The following is an 18,300-nucleotide window of genomic DNA, read 5'->3' on the forward strand; positions in this document are numbered from 1 at the left end:
GGTTCGCACAACATTTGTGTGTGTTGCGTTGCATTTTTGTGCATAGCAAAGTGTTTTTATGAAACCTGATTTATATTTCTACATAACATAGTGAAGTTTCAATTAATTTTATTTCTGTGTATAAATTCGAACAGGAATTGTTTTTGCGATTTTTTGGTATTGCTTCCCATACAAATAACATTACCACATATGGCTCTTTAAAGACTGTAATTATTGCATTGTTGTTTTTGTTATATATATATATATATATATGTAGGAAAAACTTTATTTAATTTAATGATAAATAAATTTTATTTATATTTTTACAATAATATTTTACTACAAAACAAAATTATTTCAATGTATTTTACGCCCGTCAACATCACTCGCTCTTTCCAACTAACTACAATCAAAAACTAGCAGCGTTGCCAGTTTTTTCGTTTTCATTTTACTGCCCGCCGCCAATTGCCACATTCGGCCATTCTGATGAAGCATTCGCCTCGAATGCGGGGTGCCATTTTTTTATATCCTCGGCTACTGCATACGTTCTTCGTGGCCCAGCAGTATCCCCGATTTTTTCCACTGAATGCCGTCCATGATTAAGCCTTTCGACGATTTTATACGGCCCGAGGAATTTCGGTTTCAACTTAAGTCCCGTTCCAAACTGAGTACGCCTAATAGCCACGACATCACCTTCTGAACGTTGCGTTTCGGTCGTTCGTTTGGTGTCTTAAGTATTACGATTTTCGACCTGAATTTTCCTTATATTTTCTCGAGCCTCTTCCCGTACCGTATCTCGTTCGTTTTGTAATTCTATAACCTCATGTTCCATCATAATAGTGCCCATGGTTTCATTTTCTTTGACACGCATTTCTACCCCAGTTAGTATATTGAATGGTGTAAAATTCGTACTTCGAGGGGGTGAATTGTTTATCGTTTGCTGAACCTTGTCAACATGTCGGTACCAGTTCATTGAATTCTCCATGCAGTATTTAGTCGGCATTGGTACCACAATTCTATGTATTCTCTCAACTTGCCCATTTCCCCGCGGTACACCTGTTGCAATTAATAAATGTTGAATTAGTTCTTCTCTACAATACTCCTCAAACTTCTTAGACACGAAAGCTGCCCCGCGATCAGTGATAATTCTTCTTGCTTTACCAAACGTTGCTGCTTGTTTACGCAGTTTATCAGCGACCTCATCAGTGCCTGTGCTTTTTGTCGGGTACAGCCATATAAATTTGTACTGCTTTTGGGTGTTCTCCATCGGTCCGACATGATCCATATGAAAAGTGTTTAGCGGTCTATCAGACTTATCAATTGGATTCAAGAATCCTTCCTTTTTACCCAGTTTTACTTCCGCTAAGATGCATTCTACACAACTTTTTACCACATCATCACTTTTGCGCCTATATTTTTGATATAGAAACTCTTCTCAATGACATCTTGCGTTTTCTTCGCAGCGAAATGTCCCTGCCGATGTGCGATTTTTATTATTTCTTGCTCCATAGCAGCTGGGATCACCATGAGCTCCTTGTTCGGATCTTTATACAATATGTCACATTTAATATAGTAGTCATCGTAATTACTCTTCTCTAAAATTTTTCTAACTGCACGGATCCACTCGTCCAACAGTTGCGCCTCTTTGATTCTATGCTGCAACGCATCTTCCATCAATAAGCAGGCCACATGACTTAGCTCATCCACGTGTCTCATTTTACTACCCGTACGGTGTTCGATCACATAATCGAATTGTTGTAAATACATGGCCCACCTTGCTACTCGTTGCGGAACGTCGTCTTTTCTCATGGTCATCGCGAAGGCATTACAGTCGGTCACTATCCTTATCTTCGTACCCAAAACGAATACTTTCCATTTTTTCAATGCCTCGATAATTGCTAGAACTTCCAATTTATAGGAGTGATAATTTTGTTCTGCCGGCTTGGTTTTCCTACTCATGTACTGGACGGGATGTAATTGCGCATCATCGGCATCCTTTTGTAACAGTACGGAACCATAACCGTACTTACTCGCGTCAGCATGAATCTCGGTGTATGCTTTTGGATCATAAATTTTTAAAACTGGTGGGTTAGTTAATGCCACTTTTAATTGTTGAAATGCTGCTACTGCTTCGTCATTAATTTTAAACTTCGCGTTTTTACCCATCATATCAGTCATTGGTTTTGCAATCAACGCATACTGCGGAACGAACCGTCTAAAATACGACGTCAACCTCGTGGTTGACGTGGCATTGGAAAGTCATCTATCGCCTTCACCTTCTTTGCTGAAATCCTAATTGTGGAGTTCTCGATTACGTAGCCCAGAAAATCTACAGTTCTTTTCATGAATTGGCATTTTGACCATTTGATTTGAAGACCATATGTTCTTGCCAAATCTAACACTGTTCTAAGTTTTTGAATTCCTTCCAATTCGTCCTTCGTTGGTATCATTATATCGTCCATATAAATCACCACTGTTCCATCTTGAGTTAATTCACGAAATGCTGCTGCGATATACCTACAAAATACCGCAGGCGAGTTTAAAATACCAAACGGAACAAATCTGAATTCATACTGGCCATTATGAGTTACGAATGATGTGTACTTTCTGGAACTAAGCTCCACAGGCACATGGAAAAATCCATCTCTCAAACTCAATGTAGTAAACACCTTAGCTTTTTCCAAACGTTGAAGTACATCATCAATCAAAGTCATTGGAAGATTATCCGGCACTATTTTTTGATTTAGCCTCCTATAGTCACAACATAATCTTTTAGTTCTGTCCTTTTTCGATACTAATACTACTGGCGACGCATACTCAGATGTGCTGGGTTGGATAATGTCTGCCTTCAGCCAATCTGCTATCTGCTTTTCAACTATATTTTGTTCTGCTATGGGCAATCTTCTAGGTCTGCTATATACTGCCACTTCATCTGTCAGAATAATTTTCATTTCCACCGGTGATGCAATTGAATTTCCTGGTTTATAGTTGTTGATGAGTTTGGTGATCTCTGCTTTATGGTTTCCTCCTAAATTTTTTTTTTTTTATATATAAATTTATTTTATTTGATTAAATAAATTTTATAAGAGTAACTAGCTAACAATATAATAAGCTAACAAACAATTTTAATCAACAATTATAAAGAATTTAATCGGAAATCACGCAAGTTCATTTATCACGCATTTCAGACAGGTTGCGACCAAAGATCACAAGGTTTTAGACGCTTAAGGCGAGTTGGCTCTATTGACGCCAGTTCGTTAGCTTCATCATTCGGATGAGAGTACAGTCGCTGCAGGTGCATTCTTGCATTTCGCTGTATTTCTTCCACCACCGTATTTATCCCTAGATCACGATGCAGATCAGAGTTCCTTACGTACCATGGTGCATTTGCCACACCCCTTAATATAACGTTTTGGAATTTTTGTTTCAACATGTGTGCTGCTAGCGCATCCCCAGAGCTGAATACCATATGTCCAAATTGGTTTCAATATTTGTTTGTAAATTAAAAGCTTGTTATGAAGTGACAGTTTCGACTTCTTTCCAATAAGCCATTTGATTGATCTGTATTTTATATTCAGTTCATCTCTCTTTTTTTTACATGTTCATTCCATCTCAGCTTTACATCCAATGTCATACCGAGGTACTTAGCCGTATTAGAATGTGGAATTTGTATTCCATCAATGTAGAGGGGCATAAATCTGATATTTCGGTTTGTAAAGTTGACGTGAACTGATTTATAGTGGTTAAGTTTTATTTTCCACTTTTTAGCCCAAGCGATAATGTCATTGACAGAAGACTGCAGACGCCTGGCTGCTGTTAGTTCATCATCTCCAATCGCTAGAACAGCTGTATCGTCAGCGAACGTCGCTGTAAACGTCGCTGAGCTCGTTGGCAAATCATGTGTGTATATTAAATATAACAAAGGACCAAGTACACTGCCTTGGGGTACCCCAGCGTTGATTGTTTGGAGTTCACTGTGATTATTTCCATGCTTAACACGGAAGTAACGATTGGTCAAATAAGAAGAAACCATATCGAAATACTCCAACGGAAAAATGTCTCTTATTTTTGTTAGTAGACCTGTATGCCAAACTCTGTCGAAAGCCTGGGAGACGTCTAAGAATACTGCTGAACATACTTTCTTTTCCTCAAGGGCAGTTTCGATTACCTTTGTGATTCTGTGGACTTGATCAATGGTCGAGTGATTACACCTGAATCCAAATTGATGCATAGGTATGGTCTGCTGTTGTTCAAGTAAAGGCAACATCCGTTTAAGCATAATTTTTTCAAATACTTTTGAAAGCACAGGTAGGAGAGCTATTGGCCTATAGGAGCTAATCTCGTTTGCATCTTTCCCCGGTTTAAGGACCATAATAATTTCTGAGACCTTCCACAACGAAGGGAGATATTTCAATCGTAGAACAGCATTGAAGATGTTAGTAACTTTAACTATGCAGTTAGCTGGGATTTCTCTAAGAAGTTCTGCAGTTATGAGATCATATCCTGGTGTTTTTTTTAGCTTAAGTTCGTTCTTTATTATTATCATTACTTCAAGCTCGCTAGTTGGCGGCAAATTGTTTATGCTATTAGTACCCAGATAACAAGTTTCAACACTATCCTCACTACCAGAAATAGAGAATACTTTTGTTAAATGTTCAGGAAAAAGTTCAGCTTTTTCTTTATCACTATTGGCCCATTGGCTAGTGAAGGTCTTTATTGGTGCGTTATGAGAGGCTGGACGTTTTATATTTCGAGTGCATTTCCACAAGGAGTAATCTGTGCTGCGATCATTGGTCAAATCAGACAAGTATGAATGGAATTGTTTATTTTTAAAGCGCTTGATCTCAGAGGTAAGTTCTTTAGTCAGCCTATTTAAATTAGCTTTAACTGCTGGGGATCTCGAGTGTTGCCACTTTTTCCTTATTTTACGTTTTTTTTGTAGTAGTTCTAATATGGCCGTTGGATATCTATGCGGACAGTTTGATTTCTTCCATATAGGAGTGCTTAACCACGCGGCTTGTTGAAGCTTTCTTGTAAGGTCTATAATTTCGAATTCCACATCGCCTTCACCGGAAATTTCAGTCGAAGCCGAAATATTATTAGAAAGGAATGTTCTAAAGTAATTCCAGTCAGTTGACTTATTGACAATTTTAGTCGTCACGTTGTTAACAATAGAAGAGTCATATGTAGTAAGGTATACCGGGGAGTGGTCAGAGTTAAGTTCGGTTCCGTCTTCGATTTTAAGATTGTATGTCGAGACTTGCTTTATGATGAAGAAATCAAGGAGGTCTGGTATTTTTTCAGTATCAGTTGGCCAATACGTAGGGTTTCTGGATGACATGCATTCACAGCCAGTTTGTTGTATCGCTTTTAGAAGTTCTCTCCCCTTGGTTGTGATTAGACGAGCACCCCAGTGCGTATGCTTTGCGTTGAAGTCACCGCCCATGATGAAGCGGTGTTTGTGCATTTCAATAAGCTGTTTGTACTGCTCTGTTTTAATTTTGTGCCTTGGCGGGCTGTAGACAGAAGTAATTTGTAATTTACATTGCAGATCAAGCGTAATGGTTATCGCCTGAAATTCTTCATTGGAGATTATTTTGGATACGAAATACTTAAAAGATTTCCGAATTAAGATTCCACTTCCTCCTCGAGCGCAATTACTGGGATATACTACGTGATGAAACTCGTAGTTTTTAAATTTTAGGTATGAATGATGTGTGAAATGCGTTTCAGTAATAAGGCAAACATCTATTTCTCTGGCTGCTAAAACAAGTTCAAGCTCTCTAAAATGTTTGAGTAAACCATTAGAGTTCCAAAGCATTATTTTTAGTAAACTTGACGTTATTAATTAAGTTATCTTTTTTTGTTCTAACTTAGTAAATGAGCAACATCAATTTCAATTTCTTCAGCACCGTCATCAATTAGTGTTGATAGACAGATTTGTTGAAATTCGGTTAATGTCGAAGCGTTGTTTGTACTGATTTCATTTCCATTATTCTTTTGATATTTTTCTGTAGCGTTCGTATTCGTGTCATTTACCTCATTCGCGTATTGAATCATTTTCTGCGTTTTTTTAACAAATTTGACTCCCTCAGAGTTTGCTATCATATTAACGTTTTTCAAAATGTCATTTCCCAGTGCAGGGATACAGTATGTCTCTCGCCTTAGCAACGTGAAATGTTACTCGCAAAATGACTTCGTCAACTCTAACATCTTTGTCGAAACTGCCTACCGTTGTTATCTGGCTTCCTCCAATACCAATAAAATTTTTAGATGCTTTGCTCAATTCAATGTCTCCCATTTTCATCAACGCGTCATATCTGATAATACTGATATCGCTTCCGGTATCGACTATAGCAGCAAATTGAAAATCATTTATCACTAGGTTTTTGAAAAGACGATTACTGTATGAGCCCAAAGTAGTTTGTTCCGCTTCTGATGCTAACGATACGCCGTTCTTTTCAGCTTCTACCTTCACTTTGCATTCAAATGATCTATGGCCCATTTGGTTGCATTTAAAACATTTTATACGTCTATTTGGACAGTGTTTTGCAAAATGTGAATCTTCACCACACGAATAGCATTTTTTTATACTGTTTGAATTCGACCGTTCCTTGCTTGATGGCACTGGCGCGGTTTTGTTCTCATTGGTACATTGGTACTTCGTGTTCGGTGCTTTAATTTTTTTATAAATTTTAATTTGTTCTTTTAATTCTCTGATGCTTTGGCGTGATATAGTACAGCTTTATTCATTCTTGAATCAGGTATTCCTTCGATAAAATATTCAATTATACTTGCTTCATCCAACTTTGTGGCCTTCCCAATTTCCATCAAGCTGTAAAGGTATTCAAGCAATTTTTCATCATGTCGCTTTCGTCGGTTACTCAGCGCACGATGAACATCAATTGCAGACATTTGTACAGCAAATTCATTCTTCAGCGTCTCTTTTAGCATTTTCCAATTGTTTACATTACGTTGACTTCGAATAAATAATTTTGCAGTTCCTTTTAACAACAGCTCTGCATAAATGAATTTCTGCACATTGTTCCATTCTACAGCTGCGGCGTTTTCCTCAAAATCTTCTACCCATTGCTCGACGGAGGTTGATCTGATCCCGTGAATGAAGTCAAGGAATGTTCAACGTCACGCAGAGTAAATGTAGACCGAGCTGCAACAGACACACGCTGAATTACGGTTTGTATGCTTGATACTTCGTCATCGTCGACATCGTCATTTTTTACATTTACCTCATAATGTTCTATAAGACGGCTTTGTATTTCTGATTTCTTTCCAGCAGTAGATAGTTCCAACTCGGACAATTTAGTTTTCAATTGCTCTACACTAAGATTTCTGACGTCATGCTCATCCATTTTTTACTGTTTCTTTATTGTAGTTCTGTTGTACTAAAAAAACCCAACACTTAATTTCACAATGTTGTGCGCTTTGATTTTCACATGCTTTTTCGATCACCGCGATCCCGGATGAGCCGCCAAATGTAGGAAAAACTTTATTTAATTTAATGATAAATAAATTTTATTTATATTTTTACAATAATATTTTACTACAAAACAAAATTATTTCAATGTATTTTACGCCCGTCAACATCACTCGCTCTTTCCAACTAACTACAATCAAAAACTAGCAGTGTTGCCAGTTTTTTCGTTTTCATTTTACTGCCCGCCGCCAATTGCCACATATATATATATATATATACGAATCAGTTGTGTTTTTTTTTTATTTAAAAGAAAACACAGTTTGTAACTTATCTTCATATATATATAATTCTTCTGTACGTGTGTTGACAGTGAACTCCTCCTAAGCGGCTGAACCGATTTTGATGAAATTTTTTGTGTGTATTCAAGTGGATTCAATGATAGTTTAGATTCACAATTTGGTCCACTGGATAATGTTCTTTTAATTACTACACAGTTTTTTGGTATCCATATACCTTCTCATTAGACATTTAAAATTTATTCATGCTTACTTTGATTTGTTTAAAAATTTAAAGTCTCTAAAATGAATCGTTCAACCATCCTGTTGAATTTTTGAATTCGCTGGATTTACCAGGAATGTCACCTCATAACTTAAGATTAAAAACTGGTTCACCTATAATTATGCTGCGAAATTTAAATGCATCTAAGCTATGCAACGGCATGAGATTAGTCATAAAAAAAATTATGGGCAATGTACTTGAAATTACAATTTTGAATGGCAAATTTGAAGGTGAAGCTGTTCTCCTGCCACGAATCCCAATGATCCCTTCAGACTCACCCATTCCATTCAGACGTCTGCAATTTCCAATTCGCTTGGCATTTCGCATGACTATTAATAAGTCACAAGGTCAAACAATGTCGATTTGTGGGATAGATCTAGAAAATCAGGTCTTCTTACATGGTCAATTATATGTGGCGTGTTCTCGCGTTGGAAAACCGTCAAGTTTATTCATTTATACTCCTCAAGAATTGCCTAAAAATATTGTTCATCAACTCGCATGAATATGAAATTAAACAAACACTATTGATTATTACGAATTGTGTTTAGTAAAATTGATGTTATTTCAAAATAAAGAATAACAAAATTATTACATTATTTGTCTTTCCTTTCTTACTTTGTTTAATATCCTAATCGCTTAGTATATTATGCAGGACAACATCTGTCGGATCCGCTAGTATATATTTTTATATATATTCGTCTTTATTGAATTGATATCACTAAAACAATAACTTATGTTTAAACCTTAACCGGAATTTCGTAAAGCCGTTTTACTTGTGCACTTATGTACTCCTAATTAAGAAAAAAAAATTTTTTTTTTTGCTAACCCTCCCAGTTTAAGCTACACCCACTGGTGCGTTTTCGCAACATTGTCAGAATAAAGGTTCACATACCAAAAAATTTTGATGTTTTAATTTTTTTTAATATTTTTATTTTTTTGTATTTTTTGAACATTTAATTTATGTATGATAAGTTATAAAACACTTAGGGTGCAAAGCAATATTACATTTGGTACAGATATATATGGTTTGATTGCGACACAATTTACACCTTTGCCTGCCAGGATACTGTCTGACCAACATATCTTGATGCTGTTGGCATGTTTGGCTGTCGAAAATGCTTCTGATCCTCAGTTAGTAGCAAATCTTCTGTTACTTCTACACGGAAGTCAGCTTGTTATATAATTCACTTTTTTTCAATATTGTTTCGTAAAATGCAATTGAGTTTCCAAGCGTCAACCATCGCTGCATCAAGTCCGTTAGTTATAAGAGGCCAGTACCATTTTTTCTCTCGAGTTCGTATTCGGTAATTGTTTATAGCATTGCCAAAGAGATCAACGCCAGCAATTATTTTATCATAATGATTTATAATGTATTGCATGCTGATATTAGCCATTTTCTACTCTTTTCTAACTACAGAGTTGTCATTCCATCGATATAAATATACAATGTTGTCGACATTGTATACCGCATCTTTTGTTTCCGTAGCTGTATAGATATGTCCTTTACAGAGCTCAGTTTTTCAGCCTTAGTTCGATTTGCGCATATCTTCCCAGTTACAAAAAAGTCTTTTTCATTTAGAAAAGCAATTACTTTGAATAATGTGAAGAAGTTATCGAATGTAACCGTATGATTTTTTGGTTCTTATATTCGGGATAAGAGAGATAAGACTACCCGTTCTCCTAAAGACACATTCGTTCTTTTAATAGCACCTGTATAAGGCTCAAACTGAAGGTGCCTCTGCTGAACAGAGACACCAATACTTATAACCAAAGCGAATTGGTTTGCCTCTGACGAACATTTTACATGGATGACGTCCAAAGTAGCTTATCATCTGTTCATCTTTACATATATTATGTGCGAAGATTCCAAACTGCATAAAACGATTATTGAGTAAATTGTTAAAGGGTGTTACTTTATTAAATTTGTCTGATGAATCAAATTCATTACTATAGCAAACATGGAAATATTTTTTTATTTGCCAAAATCTATTTCTCGACATGTACTGCTTTACTACTTCTTTCCCCAAAGATGGTATGCTAGACCAATAATTGTCCACACTTGGTACTAAACTGTAGCCAGATAGGTACAGTATGCCAATAAATTTTCATTTCAGATATTGAAATATTGGTTATATGGTCATCATGCATTACTTGTGCATATGGGTGATACTTTTACAAACCGGGCGGATTTTGACAAAATATGACCTCATGATCTCCGATTTGGCTGAAATTTTATTTATAAGCTCCTTTTATAAAATAAGACGACCCATATCTCGGAAAAAAATTTTGTGATTTTTAGAGGTACTTTTAAAAATTTATTTATCCCTCACGTTGTTGTTCACTCATTTTAACACTATTTAGCACTAATGTTTGAAGGCTGAATATTAAATTGACACCAGAAATATTAATTTGAATCTAATGACTGTATTAGAAGTCTTAGTGTATTTATTCAATAATTTATATTTATACACCAATATTGTAAAGTTTCTAAGAAGAATTATAAAATTATACTGAAATACCATAAAAAATCATAAGGTAACATTAAATAATTTCAAACATGGGAATATATTTCGTGATAAGTTGCAGCAAGTATATCATTTAATTGCTGTTACGCTAAAAAATCTATTGAGCCTACCTGGTGCAAGCAATAATTTCCTTACCGGGAAAAAACTTTGGTACTCGTTTCTTGAAATTGGTGCGTTTTCGCAACACCAGATTTTGAGAGTTTTTGTAATGCACATATATCACTAAATAGCTTACAATTTATATAGATTCGCTAGAATACACTATTGAATTAAAGATTTAGGTAAAAAATTAAAACAAATTTTCTCCATTTATATAACACAGGATAATTTTAAAATTACACAAACAAGGTTCTGCAAAATCTTCCATTAAATTGTATCTATACTACTTAGGTACAAATAAAAATTATATATTATAGCAAAATCATAGTCCTATTGTACAAAAATAACTAAAAGCACAAAAACCTTTTAATTAAATTTTAACGAATTTTTAAACATAGCATTAAAATTGGTGCGTTTTCACAACATTATCAGGCAATGGGTTAAGATTTGAGCATCACTTCCAGCTTCGCATCTAAACATTACCATAAAATGCAATGTTTCACAAAAGTTACATTAATGCTGAACTTACAATTTGCAGGCGTCATTTCCAGCCTTTGTTCTACTGAACTTATGTTTACAAGAAAATAGAAACGTTGTCTTCAATTGAGATTGTGTTCAGAAGCATGGAAGTGTATGCACTACATTATATATTTAAGAAATAATAGTTGGGGGTATGACTATGTCATTCCTTCCCTCATTAAAATTTGTAATCTCCTCATTGCTTTTATTCAATTTATTTTGATATATTTTGTATATGATTTTGAATGCAAATGTTAACAATATAATTAATATAGTTATTATTATACTTAAAGAATAATTTATATTGATTACATGTATTTTGTTAATATGTGTAAAAAATACTAATAAATAAATAACACTTAACACCGGTTTTAGCGTCAGTTTCTGCTGACAGTTTATTAACGACTAAAGAATATAATGAATGTGTATAATTATGCGTACAATGTTTGAAAGATAGAGAGAGACAGCAGCGGCAAGAAACAACCCTTTATTTCGCTTTAGTTTTCACATCCTGGTTCCCGCGAGTTGCAGAAACCTCGAGTGGATACAGTAATTGAATTGGTCTCTTCAAGGTAAGATTGTTACCCATATAGACATCACAAGCTCGTATTCTGTTGTCTCTTCCGTGGTATACATTTTTAATGACACCCATTTTCCATTGTAGCCGAGTTTTTAAATTATCACCGACTAAAACAATATCTCCCACATTTACACTCCTTGAAGCACGAGGTTTATTGTAGTGAATACTCCGTAATTGGTTCAAATATTCTTGCTGCCATCTTTTAAGATACCTTACGATTAACGCTCGACGTTTTTGCCATAAATCAGCAACTTCTGATCTGTCATAGTTAAACTCGTCAATAATAAAGCTGTGTTGACACGAATTTAAAAAATGCGCTGGTGTTAATGGTTCTAAATCCTTTTCATCATTTGTTATGTAGGTTAAAGGACGAATATTTACAACGTATTCAACTTCTGTCAATAGTGTGTTCAGTTCATCGTATGTCAATATCAATTTCCCAATAGCTGACTTCAAGCATACCTTGACACTTTTCACTAATCTTTCCCAGAATCCACCCCACCATGCCGCTCTTTCTGGTATGAATTTCCATGAAATACCTTTGTGGGCTACATTGTTCTGAAATTCTTCGGATTTAAGTAAGGCTTCTAGCTTTTGAAGTTCTTTGTTTGCTCTTTTAAATGTTTTGGCATTATCTGACATGATTGTTTCTGGACAACCACGATGCGCTATAAACCTTCTTAAAGCGTCAATACAACTATTGGTTGTAAGATTTTTCACCAGTTCCAAATGGATTGCTCTTATAGCTGCGCATGTAAATAACATTATATAAACCTTTTCTTGGTAATTCTCTCTTTCAATTTTTATATATAGTGGTCCTGCAAAATGAATTCCAGTCGTCTTGAATGGTCTGGTTGTTGTAATTCGTTCAGTTGGCAAAACAGACCATTGTTCATTAGCGTTTTTACCTCTGATCCTTTTGCATACTATGTATTGACCTACTATATTTTTGATAAGTTGGCGACCTTGTATTATCCAATATTTCTTTCGTATGTATGCTAGTACTACATTCACACCTCCATGTAGAGTAGCTGTATGCGCTTCAATTATTAACATCCTGCTCAGACGAGACAGTTTAGGCAATATAGCTGGTTTTGTCAAACTTTTGTCGTAATCTTTATCTGAAATCCTGCAACTAAGTCTTATCACGTCATCGTCAATAGTTGGATTTAAACATAATAACTTCGATGTTGTTGGCAAAATTTTTCCGTTCTTCAGATAACTAGCTTCTTCAGGAAAATATCTTCTCTGTTCCAGTTTTACCAAAAGCTTTTCGGCTTCAGCAATTTCCTGCGCACTTAAATTTTTTACGTCATTAATTTTTGATGTCTTCTGTACTGTCCTGTGAGATTTTTGTGTCTGCATGTTGCTAATAAACTTCATAATATAGGCTGTTACCCTTAACACTTTTTTATGTTACTATATTTGTTTATTGTTTCAAAAGATTCGCTTTGATTGACAATGTTTTCATTCAGGTTCGAAAATGTTAATAAAATATCATTCATACTCTTTTTGCTTGCAGAATGTATTTCCTTTGCCGATATCCAGCTCGGACCATTTTTCCATAATTCATTATTAAACAAATTTTTGGTTGTACAACCTCTAGTTAAAAAATCAGCAGGATTGCTTTTGCCATCGCAATGTTTCCATTCGTAAATGTTAGTTAATTTTAAAATTTCTTTAACTCTTGTTGTAACGTATGGCTTTATTTTATTTCCGCATCCCATAATCCAATTAAGTGTAATTGTTGAATCAGACCATAGGTAGTATTTATCAATTTGTAACTCTAGAGACTCTGATAAAAATGCTTTAAGTCGTGCTGCAATAACAGCTGTCGTGAGTTCCAACTTTGGGAGCGAGAGTTCATAAATTTGTTTGAAACTATCCCATTCGCCACTGTTCTCAGATATGCCACAACTCCATATGCCTTTGGGCTTGCATCAGCACATATATGGATCTCTATAAAGCTTTTCTCTGCGTGACACAAACAACGAGAAATTTTGAAATGTCTTAATATTTTAAGTTCGTTTCGCCATGCTTCGAATTCGTAACAAATTTCGTCATTTAAAGGCGCGTCCCATTCATATTTCACTTTCCAAATGTTTTGAAGTAAAATTTTTAGTCGCACTGTAAAGGGTGCTATTATTCCTAACGGATCATATATATGTATATTCATGTATATTCTTGCCAAAGCCTTCATCACGCTTCGCTTTGTTGGTTTTAAAATAGCAATGGTTTCAATGGTCTTTACCAGATCAACGCTAATGTCATCTTCAAGAATATACCAATTTATTCCTAAAATTTTTTGAATTGCATTTTGATTACTTTCGCTTGCACAACATTTTCTTATGTCTATACAGTTTGAATTCCACTTCCTCAAATTAAATTTTGCATCGCTCATAATTTTCTTTGATTCGAAATAAATTTTCTTGGCTTCTTCAACTTCATGACAACTAATTAAAAGATCATCTACATAAAGTGACTTTAATAGTGCTTCACATGTTGCTGGAAATGTTTCTTTGCAACTCGTTAAATGTTTTCGAATAACTGCGGATAGCAAAAAAGGGCTAGAAGTAACTCCAAATGTTATATGGCGTTTACATTGGCCGAAAATGGCTCATTTTGGTCAAAAATCGAAAATGAGTAACGAATGGCTCATTCTTGCATATAAAATTTCAAGCGCAAAATGAGCAATTTTCTCACATTCTGTATGAAAGCCGTTCGAATGCATTCCACATATGTTCCAAATGCAAAGGAATCCATTGAACATACCCTAAATGAAAGCTCTTCATGGCATTTTGACAGTTTGAAAAAGCTGTTTTTAACATATTTACAAAAAAAGGTAAACAAATGTTTGGTGGTTGCATTTTCTTGAAAACGATGCACTGCTTTTAGAACTTTTACTTCCCAAAAAGTAATTAATCCAAGTTAAATATATGTTTTAAGTTTCTAATGTAAGGTTTGAAGACATATTTAACCTTCATGCAAAATTTTTTTGGCACAGGCCAAAAATCAAATCAACATGCAAGTTGAAAAATCAGCTATTGAAATGAGAACAAATGAAATACAACGAATGTAAACACTTTCAAATGGCTCATTCAAAATGAGCCATTTTTGGCCTATGTAAACGCCATATTACTCTCGTCATACGCATTTCTACAATATTTGGCAGTTGTTCGTTTATACTTGGCATTTTGTCATACCATAAAAATCTATGTGTATCGCGATCGCTTTCGTCTATAGCAATTTGCAAAAATGCCTTCTCAATATCTGCTGTCGTAGCAATTCTCTTTGAACGAAACCTTAGCAATATTGACACTAAGTTTGACAGTAAATTGTCACCTGGGCTTAAAAATTCATTTACGATCCATGCTCCGCCACTCTTGATGACGCATCAAAAACTATACGCATCTTTGAAGTTGTTTTATCTTCACGATATACTGGTCTATGTGGCATGTAGTATGAAGTTATATCACTCAAATTGCTACTTACCCTTTCAGCAATTCCTCCTTGTAATAATTCTAAGATACCATTGTGGTACTCCAACAACTTTTCTTTATTTGAAATTAATTTCGTAGTTAAATTCTTCAGTCTTCTTTCGGCATTAATTTTGTTGTTATTTAATTTAGATTTTTCTAATTTCCAAGGCAAATTAGTTGTATAACGACTATCAATCTTTTTTATGCTAGTAACTGTATTTAATATAGCTACATCATCATTATTAACAATTCCTATTGCTTCTAAGTCCCAAAATTTTGTTAAATTTAAATTTTCTTTATCTGTCTCAATTATATTAAAATTGTAATTTACGCAATTTTTGGTTCCCTTGCCGCCCTGAATTGTCCAACCAAAATACGTATCCACTGCTGTTAAACTATCTGTTATTCGTTTAACTTTATGTGTATTAAAAATCCAATAGTTGTCTTGTCCAATCAATGTCTTTGTCATAATACTGGCTCTTTATATGAAAAATCACTTGCTTAAAACGCTTAGCAGACTTATTTTCGTTCAATTCGCCGAATCCTAAGATTTTAAATTCTTCATAACCAATTGCAGGCATATTTAAATTGTTGACAAGTTCTTCAGTTATGTATGTTCGTTGACTGCCGTTGTCCATAATGCAACGTGACAAAACTTCTGTATTATTGTTTTTGTTTACAATAATGGCTTTTACTGTTTGCAAGTAAATTTGATTATCCTCTGCTTTCATAGCATTTAGTGATGATGTCATTTGCTTATTTCCAATTACTTGCTCCACAATATTCGTTTTATCAGAACTCTCATTCTCTTGAATTTTTCGGTTCTCTTTCAAATGTTTTTTCTCGCACATTATTGTTAAATGTCTACCGTTACATATTGTACACTTTAACCATTGGTTTTTACAGAACTTTGCATTGTGATTTTTATTTGTGCATCTAAAGCATCTACCTTCCTCCTTAAGAATTTTTTTTCTATGTTCAACAGACATATTTTTTTGCAATTTTTTGTAGCATGAGTGCTATTTTTGCAAAACACACACTTAATTTGATTTGCTTCATAACTAGCATGCAAACCAACAGCTGTATCTCTTGGTTTATGTTCCGATATTCTTTTCTCTTCAAATTTCTTATTATCTCTCTCAACTATTTGAGCTGTTTCTAATGCTTCAATATCAACTTTTATGTATTCCAAGAGAGCTTCTAAATTGTCGCAATTTTGCTCTAGTGCTCGCTCACTTTCGTTTAGTCTGGTGCGACTTGCGGTAGTTGAATGTGAACTTCCTTTTGCGTTTTATAGAAATTTATTCTCATGCTTACTGAGTTGGTGAAATACATAATGCTGACAGAGTTCTCATCGTTGCTCTTACTTCGTTGTATAAAATTCTTAAACTCTTTACGTCGCTCGCTGAGTTGATGGCTCTTATGTTTAGCAACTTTTGTATGTACTTGTCTACAATTTTGTCGCTATCGTCGTACTCTTCTAAGAGTAATTCTATGGCGTCATCATAACAACGTTCTGTCGGCAAAAATCCCGTTATTGTTGCCGCTGCTTTGCCTACCAGTGCGTCACTTAAATAGTTGAATTTTGAAGCTGCATCTAATTTCGAATTCTCATGAATTGCTTGTTTAAATTGTTCCCAGAATGGAATCCAATTTTCCAAATTTCTATCAAATTTCTTAAGCTCCAGAGGCTTCAATTTTATATTAGTTTCACTGTTAACGATTGTTCTAGATGGATTTTCGTTGCGCAATACTTCTTCATAAGAATTGCTGTTTATCCTTTTCAATTCACACTGAATTTTTGCAGTTATACCTACTGCTCGATCGTCATACTCCAACGCTGTTTCAAATTCCTGTGCCCAATCCTCTTGAGTCACTTTGCTTTGCACGATTTCATCAGCTTTTAACAATCTCTGATGCGCATTATTTATGCGAGATAAATAAATGTTCAGAGTTGACTCCTTTGATGCCACGTCTGGCTCTTGCAGTATTTCCTGTTTAAAATATGCATCCACTGTGTTACATATTTTCGTTAACTGCGTTCTACAGGACGCTCTGCTAGCTGCCTCCATTTTTTTTTATAAATAAATAAATAATTTGTAATTAATTAGACTCGTTTTTTTTTTTGTTTAAGAGTCGAACGCTTTTTTTTTTAACCGCTTTTTTTTTTACTTTTTTTTTTAAACTATCAGCCCGCTAGAATTCCCGTTAGAATTCAACCGACTCCCGGTTTCGGCACCATGTAAAAAATACTAATAAATAAATAACACTTAACACCGATTTTAGCGTCAGTTTCTGCTGACAGTTTATTAACGACTAAAGAATACAATGAATGTGTATAATTATGCGTACAATGTTTGAAAGATAGAGAGAGACAGCAGCGGCAAGAAACAACCCTTTATTTCGCTTTAGTTTTCACAATATGTTCTTTTGATTCTGGTAGAGATACACTTGACTTCTAAATATTTTCAATTTGTTCATTGATGTCTATATCAAATTCTTTAATCTTAATTTTACAATTATTAGTATGTATTAAGCTATTTTTAATATGTACCTATTATGCTATATTATATATTCATTTAATTTACAACTTATTATTCTTTTGTTGAATAAAAGTTTGTAATAAATTTTTAGTTACAGTTATCATTTTTTGTAAAATCACACATAGTTTTATTATTATTAATTAGGTTTGTTAAACATTTATTACTTAAGGCTACTGGTTTTTTTTTCATATATAATGTCATCAATTCTGATAAAATCTTTTACTTCATTTAAAAATAATTCGTATTAATTTTTGTCAGGTATTGGTGTAATTTTCATTTTATTACAAAATATAAATTGTGTTGGTATGGAGAGTATGTTTCATTATTTTTTTTTTTTTGTAAAAAATACATTTATTTATTGCATCATCTCTTACAATAAGATAAACAATAAGTTGTAAAATCTTATCACTTATACATTGTATAATATAAAGTAAAGTAAGTAAACCTTATATCACGAACCTCGCTTAGATCAATGAGTTAAATTTCATTAAAGTGAATGTTGGGTGGTTCATTAAGAAAGCGGTTCAACTTTATCAGATTACTAAAAAGAAAAGTACAGGTTTTACTTCAAGCTATTGAATAT

The 18,300-nt window shown here is 34.3% G+C and overlaps 2 protein-coding genes across 2 annotated transcripts; one reads left to right on the top strand and one right to left on the bottom strand.

Moving 5' to 3' along the window:
* Positions 1 to 8,048: 8,048 nt before the first annotated feature.
* On the top strand, positions 8,049 to 8,474 carry LOC119675349 (ATP-dependent DNA helicase pif1-like). Its single transcript, XM_038086545.1, has one exon. The coding sequence runs from the start codon at positions 8,049 to 8,051 to the stop codon at positions 8,472 to 8,474; it is 426 nt and encodes a 141-aa protein (XP_037942473.1).
* A 4,621-nt stretch (positions 8,475 to 13,095) lies between these two features.
* On the bottom strand, positions 13,096 to 17,246 carry LOC119675350. The gene is made up of 6 exons (XM_038086546.1): positions 16,565 to 17,246; positions 16,215 to 16,455; positions 15,683 to 16,146; positions 15,060 to 15,435; positions 14,835 to 14,997; positions 13,096 to 13,542 (listed from the first exon to the last, which is right to left on the bottom strand). Exons 1-6 carry the CDS (start codon positions 17,244 to 17,246, stop codon positions 13,096 to 13,098), a joined length of 2,373 nt encoding a protein of 790 aa, XP_037942474.1.
* Between the last annotated feature and the right edge of the window lie 1,054 nt (positions 17,247 to 18,300).

This window comes from Teleopsis dalmanni, chromosome 2 (genome assembly GCF_002237135.1).
Source record: "Teleopsis dalmanni isolate 2A chromosome 2, ASM223713v2, whole genome shotgun sequence".
Taxonomy (NCBI): Eukaryota; Metazoa; Arthropoda; class Insecta; order Diptera; family Diopsidae; genus Teleopsis; species Teleopsis dalmanni.